Source organism: Montipora foliosa, chromosome 9 (genome assembly GCF_036669935.1).
Source record: "Montipora foliosa isolate CH-2021 chromosome 9, ASM3666993v2, whole genome shotgun sequence".
NCBI classification, from domain to species: Eukaryota; Metazoa; Cnidaria; class Anthozoa; order Scleractinia; family Acroporidae; genus Montipora; species Montipora foliosa.
The window spans coordinates 15226950-15244256 of NC_090877.1; the positions used below are offsets into that span (position 1 = coordinate 15226950).

The window sequence follows — 17307 nt, forward strand, 5'->3', positions numbered from 1 at the left end:
GGCTACGTCACGTTGTTTTGCAATGCAAAGCTATTGTTTTTGGCCACTAAATATGCAAATTTGTGACGTTCTCGTTGCCGTCGCCGTTTCTTAAGTTCCCTATTATTGATGTAGAGCGGGTCTTCGTGTTGTCACGGCGACCATTTGTCCCAAACAAAGGGATTTCTCGGAAATCATTAGTGGAAGATGAAAGTGGAAAATAGAAGTAGCTCTTTAAAAAATAGGCAGTGAAAGAGCGAGGGTCACCAAAAATTAAGCTTATGTTATCACGAAAAGCTATGTTAATTTTACCATATTTGACAGGAAACAAACCATGCACAAAAATTATGTAAAAATATAAACGGAAGAATACAACTAAAAAAAAGAACTCTCTGAAGAATAGGCCTTTTTCGATATATTATTAAAAATCCAGCTTGCAAGAGAGGTTTAGAGGACAAAAATAAAGGAAAGTGGATGATATGCAAATACTTTTCACATTTATTCCAACGTGTTTCTATTGGCCTCACTATCAAGGTGAATATAAGATATTTCGAAATGGCCTGAGAATTTTTGAACTATTTCTTCAGAGGGTGGGGGAGGGGTTCAACGCTTACTTGTTGGAACAAGGTCAAGGGGACAGCCTGAGGATATTTCAACCTCATACCTCGGGGAGGGAAGGTTTCATTTCTAACTCTTCACCACCACCACCGCCTTCCCCTCTTCCACCAACTAATTTCTGACAAGTTTCAAGTATTTGTAAGAGGAACTTGGATAATATACGGTTGGTATGTAGTAAATATCCCTCTTCCCCCAGAAGTTTGCAGAGGCGTTAGCTCTCGACGATCGAACGAGGAAGTAAGGATTGTGAGAAGAAGAGAGAGATATATTAGGGGGTAATTTTAAGTGCTCTTCATTCCCATGCAATCCATCTTAGCGTTGGCTATAGTAATGGAGATGTGCCAACACAAGGACAGAAATGGAAACTGAAATTGAACCCACGACCTCCGAATTAGAAAACCGTTGCTCAATCGACTGAGCTACAAGGTCAGATGGGAACTGGTAATGAGCACGCGACGCAAGAAAAGATCATGAAATTCCTGGAAAAAAATGGTTTTTTTTAAATTTCTTTGCATAGGTGTCCTATCGAGCCTGCTTTGTATGGTGCTCAATAAATTCAAAGCAAAAGCGCAGACCAACCTGGATCTCGTATAATTAATATAATGCGAGTTTAAATTGTGTTAATGTTTTAAAGATACACCTTAATGTATGTCACAATTGCAGTCTTTAAAAGTACACTTTGAGAAGACAAAGGTAGCGAAGGAGACACAATAGAAAAATAGCGTATTCTCTAATAAAGTGTTCGAGGATACTTGTAATCAGAGATATAAAAACCAACAAGGTTTGAATAATATTAGAAATATTAAGGAAGTCTGTGTGTCGTCAATCGTCAACGATTTGGCAGACACTGAGAGCCGCGGGAAGACTCGGTCGGGTAGCCTCGTTTACAATCACGTGTTTGTACGCCATTGTTAGCAGCTGGAAGCAGTGATTTTCATAGCCACATGAATATCGGACTTCGCCACCAAGAAAGACAAGTGGCTCCCGGACTGTCGAATTTGCTGCATGGCACTGAAATCAGGAAAAAACATTAATTGACGTTTGATTTGCGCTAACTTTCTTAAGTCAAAAATTGGAGAAAATGAGAAACACTTGAAATGAAAGGGATTGATTATAGCCAAAAGCACTATCAGCAACACTGCCAGTTTCAAGCTACTGTCACTTAAGTATTTTGAAAATTACCTTTGATAATCAGCTCCAACGAGACTTGTTCCATTTACGGCGAGAATACGGTCACCAAGACGAAGGCGACCATCCTAAAAAAAGAAAGATTAAAACATGAAGACGGAACAGCTAATTCCCCGGAAGAAATGCGAAAATCCCACTGAAAATTAACTGTGTTTTGTTGCGCTTCAACCACCCCTATTCCTACTCATGAATGCCACTTTTTGTGCTGTTTATTAGCCCACTCATTGGAGCTTGAGTAGTTTATGTCAATGGCAGGAGCTCATCAGGTCGAAGACCTGAAAACCTACCTGCCTAAACCCAGACAATCAAGACTCAATTTCTAGCGCTTCTGATCGTCCCAATCAAGTCGGAAGAACAAGATTTTTGAGTTTAAAAAATACCTTGTGCACTGAGCGGCTAAATCTTGTTTAGTATAACCCAACTAGTGGACTAACGCAAATGCTGCATTTTAATTGTCTACGCTACTAGAGGACTATTAGTAATAGTCCTCGAGTAGCGAAAAGCGTCACGCTTTCTTTCGTTTTATTCTCGAATAAATATTTCTTCAACTTGCATTTGCAAGCTTTATTATTGCCTCTTCTGTCCGACTAGTTGGATGATACTATTGACCCGTAGCCCGCAAATAGTACACGAGAGTTAAAGAAACCGTCTCCGAGATAAAAGCCGGTTACTAACCTTTATGGCGGGTCCACCAGCAAGGAGTGTACGCACGTAAATGCCCGGAGATCGTAATGGAGTGTACTGAAAAACAACCGACGACAAGGAATTAAAAGCTCAGTCTTAAATACTGCAGTCCTCAGTGTTCCTGGACTTACTCTTACCCCGCCTGGTATGGGCAGGGCTCTAGGCGCTATATTTTACTAGCCCTTTAAGTTCGTAAAGTGTAGTGTCCAGTGAGGTGTTTCCTTAATTTAATACTTGCTTTATTTAATAGCATTGGTGATCTGCGACAAGGTGGGATGCCTGTTTATCCCTGCTCCGGCTTTTTTTGGTCAAATGTACACGACTGCGAAGAGCCGCCGGAAGAGCTACAACTTCCAACTGATACAACAGCGTTTCCCGGAGGACGCATGTGCTGTAGTTCTGTCATCGGGGGCATAGCGTGAGACTTTTGAAAGTAAGCTAAGTGATTAAGGCGCCTTATTTGATGAAATCCACAGGATGCTAAAATCTCGCGAGGGTCACTCTCTTAATTTGTCTTTGTGCTTCCCAATTCAAACCCTTCACAATTAATAGTTAACCTTCTGATTTCCTGCTGCCAACCGGGGTTCTAACCTCATAATTCTGACAGGGCCCTTTAGAAAGTAGCGGTCTACTGGTAATGAAGTAACCCTCAAAATAATGACTTTCCTTGCGGTCTCATCAAGAGACATGCAAATGCAGGAATCAACACTTTCATTTTGATAGATTACATTTCTAATGAACAAACAACAATTCATACCAGGCCATCGATCAGCCCCAGCCCAATCCCGTCACCATCCTTATCCAACTCCACAATAAACACGTCATCTTGCCGGTCATCATTCTCGCGCATGCCCTCTACTGTCACTTTGTTTGAGAAACCATTTGTGTGTGCGGGCTCCAAATCATCGCGAAGGTCAACATGCGCCTCGTTTCTTAGGCGACTCAAAAGTTTGGCTTTTTGTAGCGCCTTTTTTTCATCGAATTCTTTTGTCACGTCCACCGTTGGATCCATGGCTATTAAATTCGTTTCCTGTTTATCTACTGGAAGTACAGATAAGCCGTCTACAGTATCACGTGTCACGGCTGGCGTTACGTCAATCCATTTTGAGTTGTCGTTCGCGTAAGTGGAGTCTGTTTTGCCCAAGTTTTGGTTTTCATCCCTCATTCCGATGGCCCGTGAACCTAAAAGGTGAAGAAAACTACAGTTGGCGAAGCTTTTGCTTTCCCTTTTCTCGCACTCAAAGCAGCTTTTCTCCCGTCAACATAAGTTGACGACTGTAGAAGACTAAACACGCATTCTACCACTAAAAAGTTTTAACAACCGCACGTCCACACGCACAATTGCATGATTCAACTTTCGTTCCAGCCTTCACGTTTTCAGTCCTTGTCACTTGACCTCTATAGTATCCACAGTAGCCCCAACAACTCCACTACTAAGGTCTATGTAACGTCATTTTCATAGATCAAGGTATTTTTGGACGAGTTCTTAAATAACATTTGGCTTGCACAAGTGACCATTCTTAATCCCATGTGAAACAATTTCTCATGCAAGAGTTGCGATTAGCCGGCAGAAAGGTTTGATTTCCCGGGAAAAATCAAACAATAACTCGGTCTGCAAAAACGCTGTTCCACAAAAACAATGAAGTTGCCCAATCTTCCGGGTCTTAGACACGGCTTTAGGGTTAGATTTTTAACTCATTTATTATCATTTATTTTTCATGAAAGGAAAGCGACACAAAAGAAGGGGAGAATTGTCTGACATTTTTATCGCGCTTTTATTCACTGGCCAAAATTGGTTAGGAAAGGTTTCAGAAGACTGTATTTAGCCAGCGTCGTAAGAGCAAAAACATAGCTTTAAGAGTTATACTTTCTAAATCTGATTTATTCGATCTCAGAACTAAAAATGTGAAAATTGTTGTGTCCCACTGAAAAAGAAAACTTCTAAAGCAAATAAATTCTCACCGATCGAAAGGTTTTAAATTAAGCACAACTTAACTAACATTGACTAACATTTCTACGCCATAGGATTGGCTCTAAAATCTCGCGCCACATTTTTAGCCAACCGGAGGAAACTGAAACTTACGCGCCAAAGTTTCCCGCGCTTCCTGCCCTCTGCGTGTACAACTCTGGTTTGCTCAATTCGAACACAAAACTGTTGCCACCAACCTGAACTGTGAGATTCTTTATTCATCTGACCTCTGGCAGAAACCACCGAAGTGTCCCCTGAGGAAGTTCCCGTAGAATCACGACCCTGTAAAAGATCAACAGGGGAGCTTGACGCTCGAGCCCTGATTCCAGGACCAGTAGGGCTACTAACCAGCCTCGACAGTCGACGTTTGGCAGCAGGCACAATCTCCGACTTGGCAGTGGGATCTGACATTTTTGCCCTCACATCCAGTTTTCTAAATGGTGTCTCTTCCGCCTCAGCTGTAAGGGGTGCTTTTGTCCCAATAGGCGAGACACTCTCGGTTTCTAAAATCACAGAACACAGCATCTCATTATCAATCACATTCCTCGGAAGATGAGCAATAAGCTGTTGTTCAGCAGTTTGGCCACGTTGCAGCTTGTTTTTCGATGCAGTTAACAAACTGATGTCAGTTTTTAATGCGTCTGTCCTGTTATTGATCATGAATTTCGTCATAACATTGTCAAAGTAGCTGTGGATAGCCTCGTGGATCCGCAGACTACTTTGACAATGTTAATTATGACAAAATTCATTGTCAATAACCGGCAGACGCATGGAAAACTGACATCAACTTGTTTTTTACAATAACAAAAGGGCAGAGGGGTCAAAATTAAGTCAAAACACGAGAAGAAAGCGAGACAAAAATGCGAGAAACTTCAATCTAACGCTAGCAATATCGCGTCATTATCGCATAAATTAAAAATTTATGTGTCTGTCCCCTTATTGACAATAAAAATTAGCCAATGAGAGCGCGATAATTTTGCAGTCATTGTAAAATCATAATTGGTTAAGAAAGGGAAAATAATCGCGCTGCACACGCAGCACGAATTTCCGTGCATTTCTTTGTCGTACTCCACAAAATAAAAAGGTGAAATCACCAAATTTTAGGTTTTGACGACAACATGAGCATACAACAACGAACCAATCATTTTCTACTTTTACTTGAAAACCGTTTTGATGAGTCCGGGAGAGAAATGGTCAAAAACGTGTGCTGCACTTGCAACAGCACGATTTGTGGGAGGCGCGTTGGCCTCATGGTTAGAGTGCTCGACTCCGGAGCGAATGGTCCGGGTTCGGGTCCTTGCCGGGGACATTATGTTGTGTTCTCAGGCAAGACACTTTACTCTCACGGTGCCTCTCTCCACCCAGGTGTATAAATGGGTACCGGCGAAAATGCTGGGGGTAACCCTTGCGATGGACTAGTACCCCATCCAGGGAAAAGTAGAAATACTCCTAGTCGCTTCATGCTATGGAAACCGGAAATAAGCGCCGGCCTGACGGGCCTTCCTAGGCTCGTACCAGAGACTTCGCCTTTTTTTTTTTACGTACAGCACGATAATTTTGGTTCTTTTAACCAATAATATTACCGCTTTTTGGCGTTGTCGTTGCCGTAGCCGTCGTCGTTTCTTGAACTCCCTATTGAACTCCCTATTGGAGGTTTTCACGTGACGTCATCGAAGCCATGCTGGTGGGCGAAAGCTTCTTTTGTCCGTCCACCAGAAGTCGTACATTTCTCTATTGTTATTGGTGTCTCTAGAGGTTGGTTGAAAACGTCTTAAAGACTTCTTTCATAATGGTGGCCAAATAAAATATTCTTTTGTTTTTTTTTTTTGCTAATAAGGCTTTCTATCCTCGCTACGACGAACAAATTCCACAAGAATATTTGTTTCAAAATGAGGGCAGTAGGTCTAATTAACACAGGAATGTAAAGGTGGTCGCCATTTATGAAAGTGGTCTATTTAGTCGGAAAAAAAAAACGGATTTAACCTTGGCTGCAGACGAACATCGCGAAAGATCTTTATTTCCCGAATTTATCTTGACGCATGTGTGTCGGACAAATCATGAACGCGCCTTCTAAGATAATTACGGTCATTTTTGTAATAAAGGCATGGCACATGAAAACTCGAATGTTTCTGATGTGTCCGAGAATCAAGTTAAACCTGTTTCCACGAGACCTGCAAATCCAAACTCAATCGATTTCCTCGAATTATACCCTGTCCCTTGCTTATGTTGAACACTGACTGCTAATAAAAACGCACCTGTAACTCAACTCCAGTTTAAGCGGGTGAACTAAAAATCGTCCAGACCATTTTTACCTTAAATGGGTGAACTAAAAGTTGTCAAATATAAATTTTAAACCTTGTTTCTGCGGGATTGGGGTGAACATGACCGTTTCGTATTCCAATTCTTGTGTTGGAGTACCGCAGTGAGGGGAGGCTGGAGAGACCACCAAATCAGGAAGGTTGTCCGAACTATCCAGCGACGATGTACTAGTCAGTTCTGAATGTCTCACTTCCGGTTCCGGCTGCTGAACCCTGCAAAGAACGAAAATAGCAAGAAGGTATTAAAAACGTCATTTTTCAGAAACGAGCTGCACCATTTCGACAATTTCAGTGCAACCAGTACAGTAGGAGAACGGCCAACTGAAACAAGTTAAATGACCTAGCAGCTCCCGGAGAATCTTTGTTTACATTTTCTGCCTCATTAGCATCGTTTCCTGATCTATCAACCAGAATGAGCGCAATTTACCAAATAATCTCTGAGTAATGACGCGTTGAAAATTTGAAATTTTACATTGCCACCCAACTGATTAAGTTTTTTGATGGCTAATAACTCGCTCGCTATCAAGGACAAAAGGCTTACAACCGGAATTTCACTAAGTTTAACACGTTCTTTTACCTTCGGAAGTCAATTTGTGTATACCACGGTGCCTTCTATCAGCAAACTCGAATGTTAATGACACAAAATGTAAACAAGTTCGTCAGCAGACTATTTTCCCAATCCCAAAATGCAATACGTTTTGGGGGTTCTTTACATAAAAAAACAATACAAGTTATTTACTCTCGTGCTTCAGTGAACTAGATATCCATCGTATCGATGCAAATAACCCCCCAAAATGAACTGTGTTGCTGGGATTTGCGAATTTAATAGCGAATAGCTAAGTGGTTGAGCATCCGAACTCGAAGGTTCAACTCCGGCAAAGGAGCACTCGTGTTTTTCCGAGTATTCCCGAGTCACCATCGGAAAAAAAGTATCTCTTCCTTTAATCTCGAGAAGTTATAGAGGCAGGCGGATCTGGAGTATGAGCGACCTTCAGATTTGGCCTCCAGCACGAGATTGAGTACTCCTGATTCGCATGCTTGATAACCATTGATTTAACCAAGAGAATATGAGGTACAAGAGAGCGAGTCCCTGTGTCCTATGATAATTATTTGATGAATATATTTTTAGATCGCGCCTGCGGTGCTAAATTTATTTTCATCTGTTGTTACCATGACCTCGCGGTCCACTTTCACACTAACTGACCAATAAGGAGTTGTCTTTGAAATAACCCAGCAGGATGACCCAAAAATAATAACAGATTTCAAATAATTTTCATCGGAATAGGGTTACAAATGCAAAAATCGCTCTCTTACCTTATATTCTCTTGATATGACGTAACCGTGACTACCATTTGAACAAATTTGAAACAGGTCAAATCTGAAGGTCGCCATCGGGATAAGGCAACGAAAAAAAGGTTGTGTTGGAACGCTATAACCTGATTTACAGAGAAACTATCCTTTGTGGATACTGCAGTTTTATGTCGCGGTACCACGCATGTATCCATGAAGACTTCACATGTTCAAGTCCCTCCGTGGAGACAGGTTAGGTCCGCAAAGCATACATGTGGTTACTGCTTTCTTATAATAATTTTTTTCTCGCTACGTTTCCAAAGAAAGTTAGTTTGTGTCACAAAGGAGTCGTTCTGATAGCACTATTATATTAGAGCTACCTCAGGAAATAGATAAGGTCCCTTAGGCTCGTATAATGAAATAAAGATCACTGTTATAGCAACCAATACTTCAGAATGTATAAAGAATTCCCAAATGCATGCTTCGCAGACCACTTACAGTAAGATGTTTTAACTCCAACTGGGTGGAAAAAGTGGTTCCCTTTACTTACTTGTGAATTCCGTTGACCTTTGACGAGTTTACGTCTGAAAGACTATAACCTAAGAATACAGAGGAACGGCTGCAGTGAACATGCAATGTTGTGTATTCATATTCTTGTAGTTTACACGTACATTACTAACTAAAGAAAGACGAATCTATCATCAACAGAACAACAATACTCATCGCATCTTCTGTTTATAGACGTAAGCTAAACGATCGATAATGTTCTGTTTGATTACACTAGATTCTATTTATATATTAGTGCCGATTCATCAACACAGGAATCTATAACACTCTCGAATCTTACTACAGAATAGAGCTTAAATTCATCAGGCTTCAGTGATAGACGAAATGAAAGTAAGCCTTTCTGCTTCTGTTTCCTGAAAACATTAAACTAAAACTGCAACTGAAACAATCGTTTAAATATTCGAAAGGACCATTGAGCGCGGCTTTCAACATGTGTCTACCTGGTTTCATTGCTTCTTTGACCGCGTCCAGATACCGGTAAAAGGATTGATCTGAAGGTCCATTTTCCAAGTCCAGCACAAATCCTTCAGTCGGGAGTTTCAGGGGAGGATGGTCCGAGAAACTCAGTAGAATGTCAGCTGTGGAAAAAGGAATGCTGAGAATTCAATCTCCACCATGATATTTTCAGAGGAGAAACCAGGAATGGAAGCATTGTGGCTTTGTGTTGGGTTACTGAATTTACATGAGGATGCTCCGGGATGACCTCCAAGAAGATCATTCCCTCCGAGGGGATTTTTCATTGGTGGTCTCGAATTTCACTTTATCAGAATCCCTCCATCCAGTTGAGATTCTTAGCGCTATCAAAGAGTGGTTGCCATTAAGCACACAATGATCCAATCTAAATTTTCGTTTCCAATTGACAATATCTTCCGGCTCCAAGCCTTTTTTTAAGGACCTCTAAGCAGTTCGCAATATTTCAATCGTAACCACTAATCGGCGAAATTTGGTAAATCACCATCTTTCCAGCAATGAACACACTTCGATCAAAATTTTCCAACACCACCTTCAAGCTTAGCGTTTTAACTAACAATGTGCATTGATGCAGACTGTCTACGTTTACTTTCCTACATTCTTACGATTTAAGTCTAACCTAAAATGACCTTGAAATATTTCGAAAGAGATTCGTTATTCGGCCCTTTCCAAAGTTGCTCATTCACTGAAAAATGCTTGGAAAATGAGATTCACACTCTTAGGAAGGCTATCTAAGATATTTTCCTTCCGTTTTAGTTCATATGGTTTTACATACATTGAGCCTTTTCGAGACATTACGACAAGTCGATACCTTTTTTGGAAGAAGAAAGGCTAGATTGGGGTGCAGGGATGGCGCAGTGGTGAGAGCACTCGCCTCCCACCAATGTGGCCCGGGTTCGATTCCCAGATCCGGTGTCCTATGTGGGTCCTATGTTGAGTTTGTTGGTTCTCTACTCTGCACCGAGAGGTTTTCTCCGGGTACTTCGGTTTTCCCCTCTCCTCAAAAACCAAAATTGGATTTGATTTGCGTTAACTTGTTAATTTCAATATACAGTGTCCCCGATTAGTGCTCTACAGCGCTAGAAGATTAGACACTTAATCATGATACGGATGGACGTTTTATTCGGCGGCCCCTTTCACCAAAACGACAAAGTATTACGGAACGAAACAAACATTACCAGAGGGACGAGGAAGAATACTATATTTACTCAACGCTGTGGAGGGACGCGCCTTCATACCTTAGTTTACTTATCAGAAACAAATGCGAGGATCACTGCTGCTTTTTCATTTCAGTTCATTTTCCCCTGCGACCCTCACAGGAGGCTTAACTTAGTATTGAAATAAACGGTTGTACGCCAATAACTTCTAAATACCTGTTTTAAGTGCAGGTTCAACTTCTTCTGGTGGAGGAAACCAGCCTCTTGGCCGAGTCTTGCCTGGACCGAGTTGGTATTCACTAAGGAGCTGCTGTATTTGGGCCGGGTTGAGTGCTGGGAAGTCTCGCCGTATGGTCATCCAGTCAGCCTAAGGAAAACTGAAATGATAACCTTGCACACAGAAAAAATCTTATGATATGCCGAGTTGTGCGATCTAACTTAACGTTCCGGTTTTCTTTTAAGCGACCTAATCGACAGTTCGGTTTAGGACATTTGTTTTCTTTGCATACGTTACGTGTGTCACTTCAAGAAGGTGTCTGAGCTTTTACGTCATCAATATATAAACCGCATCACAGTTCACACGGACTAAAAAGTTCAAGCACGTGGCCATCCGACACAAACCTGTAAAAGCTGAACCTTGGGCGTGGCCAGCAGATCTGCCGCAGTGGATAAAATGCTCAAATACTCATTCGCCTCGTCATGAAGTTCCACCTGCGCTGCCCAGGTTTCTAACAGATCTAGATTACCGCGAATCTGCGCCCCTTTGGCCCAGCGGTAGAACTTGCCCCCAGCCCCGCGCTCCATCAGAGTGTTGAACAAGGAAGCATTGGTGAAGAAAAACAAGTAAGCGAAGAGTTGATGGATAATGTCATCATGAACTAAGAAGGATTTTACGACATCATAAGTGGTTTGGAAGATGCTGATGACAGTCTCTACTTCCTGTGGTTTCTTTTCGCTGTCTTCGTCCACGTCTTGGAATGGATTGGTGTCTAAGATGGCAGGAAGAGCAATGTACAGCACCTGGAGCGATCACGCCGAATGATGCAAATATAAAAAAAAGAAAGCTTATTTTATAAAGCTTGAATTAAATTGAGATACTTAAACAACATTACGACCTTAAACACCTACCGCGCAAAGAGAATGGATAATGATGATGACTGCTCTCCACCACTCCTAATTCTGGTACTACGACCAAAAAAACAATTCCTTTTTTTCTTTGGATTTCAAAACTATGTTAACTAAACACTAACTGATGCAAGTTTTAAACTCTGATTTCAAAGACACCTGTTTATTTTAACTGAAATTTTCTTATTTATTGGTCCGCCATTACTAACTTTAAAATCTTGAGAGAGCTGGGTCGAGGAGAAAATGACTTCAAAGACTCGCTTGCAATGCGTGTGTACGCGGCTGAATTAATATGCAGCACGGGAATTTCGGGCTTTCAGACTTTCAAACCCGTGTTTTGCATATATAATAAATTGAGTTTACACGCTGAAAATTTGAGGTAGTGCGTAAATGACGTCATTTTCTCTAGATCCAACCTTCTGAGGTCCAATCGGTCAGTTTTGAACGTGAGTAATGGCGGACCGTGAAATTCAAACTTTGCACTCAAAATAAATAGCCTTTGGATAAAACTCAAAGCTCAAAATTTTGCCAGTGAGGTGTTAAGCGAACACGCTTTCAAAATCTGAAGAAACAAAGGAAATGATTTTTTGATCGTAGTACCACACTTTAAGTTATGAACACACTGAACATTCTTACCATTAATACTGTGACTAATCTTCAACAGGATGCCTTAAATGGGTGCAATTATACAAAAACTGTAGTGTTGCACACATTTAAGGGATTCTACTGATAACCCTGTGTTTGCCTATTAATAATGAGAGCTTCAGAGCATCTACGTACAACGCACCAATCACAGTCTTTCCAGCTAGCAACATCATGGCTGACTGGACAGACCAATAACATCGTTTCTACTGGCCAATCGAATCAAAGAGCAGAGTACTTATACGATTCGCTAACACTTCTGACTTCCATTCAGGTTCTCAAAACGCCAGTCTATGTCATCCTAAACAGCCCTTTTCAGGACTTCGCTCACCTGGACAATCTTATTTCATCTAGTTTTGATAAGACCCCTGGATTTAAACCATTGCCTATCTTTTTTCATTTAGCAATTAAATAATTGTCTCAAGTCCAAGTACACACAAATGGATGGAAGGAGATAGTTTTATGTAATTTGATTGTCTGGGTGAATGAAGTCCTGAGAAGGAATGCGGTTTGTCAGACTAATGTTTTGACAACTAGAGAGGAAGTACATAACACTTTAAGAGTTGCAGTCTTGATACTTATGTGCAGTTGTCTCAATGTCGGTCACAAAGAACAGCCCTTTTCAGGAAAGCTCACTGCAATCAAGGAGACTCTTTAGATAACTTTTAGATCAACTTCTTGTAATGTCATTTACAAACAACAAACCTTCAACAAGGTTCAAACCAGTCAGTCTGCAGTTTCTATGACCTTAATATACTCCTTGGGCTCTCTATTGCTTTTTTCTATGACAAAATGGTTCACTTTTTGGCCTTGGTTATTATTTGGCTTAACTTTTTTTTTTCCAACTAACATGTCAACCCATTGACCCCTGGGAGTGAGACTAAACAAATTTTACTTTGCCTAATGCCAGACGATTTTACTCAAGCGTCCTGAGGTGCCTGAAAAGTGAATGGGTTAATACCTTTGTTAGATGGTACACAGTCTGCTGAAAGGTATAAATAACGACTTCTTCGAGGAACATAAGCAACTCCTCATCAGCATTGACCAGAACGTCATCACCTTGGAAAGCAAGGTCCAAAGGGTCTTTGATGTAGTTAGACATGTTTGTCTGAAGGAATGGAAGCATCTCCAAACAATTGGACATCCAAAATACCACTGGTCTCAGTTGAGGCAAAAGCTCTTCCAATGCTTTCTCCGGAATTGTAGTTCTGCCAATGGAATGGTTACACTGTACATTTACTTAAATATCATAACCAAAAAGGATCCAACGGTGCATATCACAAGAGCAATTAAAACGTAATATTGTTTCACTGATGGCAAGCTTGCACCACGGGTTCTTATGGCATTACTAAACAGCTTTTCTTAATATGGACTGACCAAGGCTGGTGAACGATGGTTTTATTTCTTTCCAAACGTGAAAGGTAGACACTTGACATGACAGTGCAAAAACAGTTGAATCAAACAATTTTCTTAAATGACACTCATGTCCTTAAAAGTAATAAGATGCATGCCCACTTTTGATATTTTACATGAAAGGACCCTTAAAGTTTATAAGCCATCTACTTTGAACAATATGATAAGTGTCAGGGTTTAAAGATACTTTTAGAATTCGACAAACGTAGCTGTTTATCTTTACTTCAGGAGCAGAGCCTCAGAGAAAAGTTGGAGTTGGGGGGACATGCCTATCAAAATCGGAAGCATCTGATTACAAAAATGAACCAAAAAAATTCAGAGCATAAGAAAAGCATTTGACTGAATGTATACAATATGTTAAATTAAAAATCCTACTTTGAGTTAAATTAAAGCACATGATTGTACACAGCCTGGATTAATAATTCTTCCCCATCAATTCAGCCTAGGTTCATTGATAATCTTGAGATGTCAAAAAATTCTGCCTGCTTGCATAGAATTTGAAATTTTGTGTTCCCATGCTAACAAAAAAGAAACTTTTACCTCTTTACTTACATACCTCTCAACTGTTTTTGACATTTCTGCAGTTTTCTCCTGCAATATAGGATAAGCATGAAAATTGTAACTTAAGAGATTTATCTTTGACTTACATCAGCTTGCTGTACCAATTTATAAAACCTTGAAAGCAAACAACAACATGAAATACCTCTATGTATAGGTAAATACTCAAAAGCAAACTAACACTGTGACAACTGACGTTTTCCGGAACCTTCAAACTTACCGAAGCAATGCTCTGTATAGAATTGGATATCTTGATGAGTAGCTGTCGTGTTTGCAGTTCTGTGTGATATCGCCCAGAATGCTCAATGCACATAAGTAACAAGTATGATGGAGACAACTTGTAACCATCCGATGACAAATCTACTATGCTCGTTATCATATGGATCAAATCATCCTCATCTTGCTGCTTGTAAAAAAGTCGTAATCTGTTATCAGGTTCATCTGGAATGTCTGCCCCATTAGGTCTGTCAGATTTTGATGCAAGTAAAAGCTCTTCATTCCTTGACATTTGCAACTTATGAAATTGTTTTAAGTTGCTGAACCATGTCAGCTTCATGGACATGTCAGAAACTTGTGATGCATCTTTGAACAAGTAGAGGTAGTGTTTGCCAAATGAAACCAAGTCCCCTGGATTAAGCTTGCAACTTGATGAAACTTTCAAACCATTAATGCAAATATCAGCACCTCGAAAAGGCTCCAAGTAAACCGCAAAATTCACATTGTAGTCTTCCAGTTCAGAATTGCCAGTTGGCGTTTCTACTTTCTTACTCAAAGTACAATGTTGCTGCAAAACATCAGGAGCAAAAAGTACAATATCAGGAGATTGGTTATCTTTGTTATGCACAGGACAACCAACTAATGTCAATTGATCATCTAGCCTGTGGTACAAAATGTCATCATGGTTACTACCACCTCTTAGAAGGAGAAGATAAGGTGTGTCCAGTGGTGGAATAAATGCTGTTGCAATCATAGATTCTCGTCCTGAACTGCTGACCTCATCTAAACTTGTGCCTGGAAAATGATCCCCAGCAGATGATGGAAAGGACATGTCACTTCCCCCTGTGTCTCTCCTGCGTTCTGGGATAGGTGGCGAGATATTCACTTCACGCTTTGATGCAGCTCTCATGACCGCAACACTTCCTCTAGGTTTGAAGAATGATGAATCCTGTGTTTCTACCCTTTTCCGTAATTCAAACCTTCGAGAAAAGCCATTGAGTGGCTTCCATAATTGTTGAAGCACAAGTGGCTTTTCTTTGTCGCTGACGACCCTAGCATATTCGACAATCCATTTATCTGCATCTTCCTCTGAGTTTGTAGCATTTACATCACCCATTTTCTTGGTGAAGTACCCTATAACATCACATAGTATGTAATCTGATGCCTTTTCACTCGTTAAGGAATACCTTTCTAAGGCCTGCTGAACTATTTCATCTGCAGTAGTCATCTCAGTGGCTCGCACGCTTTTGTAGTTTGACCCTGGTGAAACATGATCTCCAAAAACCTTGAGAATACCGGGTGCCAGTTGCTCAGTTGACAATTCAGTGTGATTTTTTGCAGCTTCTTTTTTCTTTATTCTAAGACGACCCAGTGATCCTTTCCTCTTATGTTTTGTTCGAGCCATTTTTTGTGCTGCTCGAGCACTCTGATCTGTCTCATGTCCACCTCCATCGAAAAACATCCCGAAACCTTTTCGGGGTGAACTTAAAAAGTTTCTCATATTGTAAATTCTTGGCGAAGAAGGGGTTTGCTGCTGTACTGTCTTGGGAAACTGTGGTGGTGTTTTGGGCTTAGTAAATGGACTTTTTCCAAGGGTAGGACCCTCATTTCTCACAAGGACTGGCCCAGCAGAACTACTACTTGAACTACGATCACTTCCTATGCTATGCACACTGGCGTTAGATGGACTGGGGCTTGGATTGCGACTTTGCTCTGCGGGTTTTTGTCCACTCAAAGCTGTGCCATTTGAAACCGTTTCCTTTCCTATAGTTTCTGGGCCATCTGTTTTGGCAGTTGGGTCTGGTGGCTTTTTTAAATCCAGACGAAGTACAAATCTGGGGTGCTTTTTTGCATTTAATGCAATTTCAAGTGGGGCATCAGAGGGGTCTAGACAAATTTCATCTGGAAAAAAAAATCAATGTTTATATTAATATTTTTTGACAAAGTCATGTTCATTCAAGATTGAAATTTCATTAATAATAATTATTATAGAACTACTTATTGCCCCAAAGGCAAAGTTGCTCAAGAGCCAGGAAGCTCATGTGGCTAAAGCAGATCCTGGTGTTTTCGTAGTATAATGATAATGATGATGATGATGATGATGATGATAATTCCTGCAAGGAGATGGAAAATTACCTGTCTCCAGCAAATCACTGAATAACAGAAAACAAGGAATCTGCTGCCATTACCATACCTCTTCTCTGACTAAACATCTCTTGCTCTGTTTACTGCTGAAAATTTGGCCGTGTTTCAACAAAATGAAAGAAGTCTGCTAGGAATTTACTAGAGGTCAATTATACAAGGATCGTTGAATGAAATGCTAGACATTTGCTGGGTTTTCTCATCTACTGACTGTGAAATCATTAATCCTCTCGTCAGGTTGGAATTTGTTTGTTAAAAGCCACTTATCAGACCACACATACAGGTAGTCTCACATGATTATCATCTGAAAGAGTGAGAATAAGCTGTTGGTAAAATCATGTCCTTTGTTTGACGACTTTTTACAAGGATGAAAAAATATGAGCTCCACTCAGGTGTTTCAAAGTGCTAGAAAGATCAAGAATCTAGCTTATTGGCATCATATCACTCAGTTAACAGTGTTCTTTTTTGTGTGTCTGATAAACAAAGTCTGTATATTGTAAGAGGATGGTTGATATTTGGTGGGGTCATCTAAATCTTCTTTGATTGGTATTGACTGAACAAAAATGTTTTGTTTTTGAAGGGAGAAATTTGATTCCAATCAATTTGAATTCTTTTGTATATTGAAAATAATAATCACATTAATCACTTTGATCTAAGCTCTTGTTTTGTCTTTCTGACTCATTTCACAAACATCTCTTTCGAACATCATCAAGTCCAAGAGGGTAACATTTCACTGATTCCAAACATTCTCACCGTTTCTAAACACACTTGGTTGTGACATCCAACTCAACTCTACTTTTTGAACAGGAAGTTATCAGAACGTAGTGAATGCGATTTAAGATCACATTTCAAACCCACAGAATGTTATGCTATAAATTAAATACGAGTAAAATCCAGATGATCTTCAGCTTATCTCAGTGGGAAATTTAAAAAAAATGGCTTATCTTCTTGAAACTTCCAGGAGAGCCCA

General features: G+C 40.4%; 1 protein-coding gene across 2 annotated transcripts in view; it reads right to left on the bottom strand.

The window, feature by feature from the left end:
* Positions 1 to 455: 455 nt before the first annotated feature.
* The window catches only part of LOC137972091 (ras-associating and dilute domain-containing protein-like), an 18548-nt gene continuing 1696 nt past the window's right edge, over positions 456 to 17307 (bottom strand). The window contains exons 3-15 of one of the 2 annotated variants that reach the window (XM_068818916.1): positions 14200 to 16097; positions 13978 to 14012; positions 12970 to 13216; positions 10863 to 11261; positions 10458 to 10608; positions 9054 to 9191; positions 8597 to 8645; positions 6794 to 6969; positions 4636 to 4941; positions 3227 to 3651; positions 2461 to 2526; positions 1780 to 1853; positions 456 to 1608 (exon numbers count right to left, since the gene is read on the bottom strand). In XM_068818916.1, the coding sequence (XP_068675017.1) occupies positions 1509 to 1608; positions 1780 to 1853; positions 2461 to 2526; positions 3227 to 3651; positions 4636 to 4941; positions 6794 to 6969; positions 8597 to 8645; positions 9054 to 9191; positions 10458 to 10608; positions 10863 to 11261; positions 12970 to 13216; positions 13978 to 14012; positions 14200 to 15696 (3663 nt within the window). In that variant the 5' untranslated portion in view covers positions 15697 to 16097 and the 3' untranslated portion in view covers positions 456 to 1508. The remainder of the gene's footprint in view (positions 1609 to 1779; positions 1854 to 2460; positions 2527 to 3226; positions 3652 to 4635; positions 4942 to 6793; positions 6970 to 8596; positions 8646 to 9053; positions 9192 to 10457; positions 10609 to 10862; positions 11262 to 12969; positions 13217 to 13977; positions 14013 to 14199; positions 16098 to 17307) is intronic. The other variant, XM_068818915.1, reaches the window with a different exon arrangement.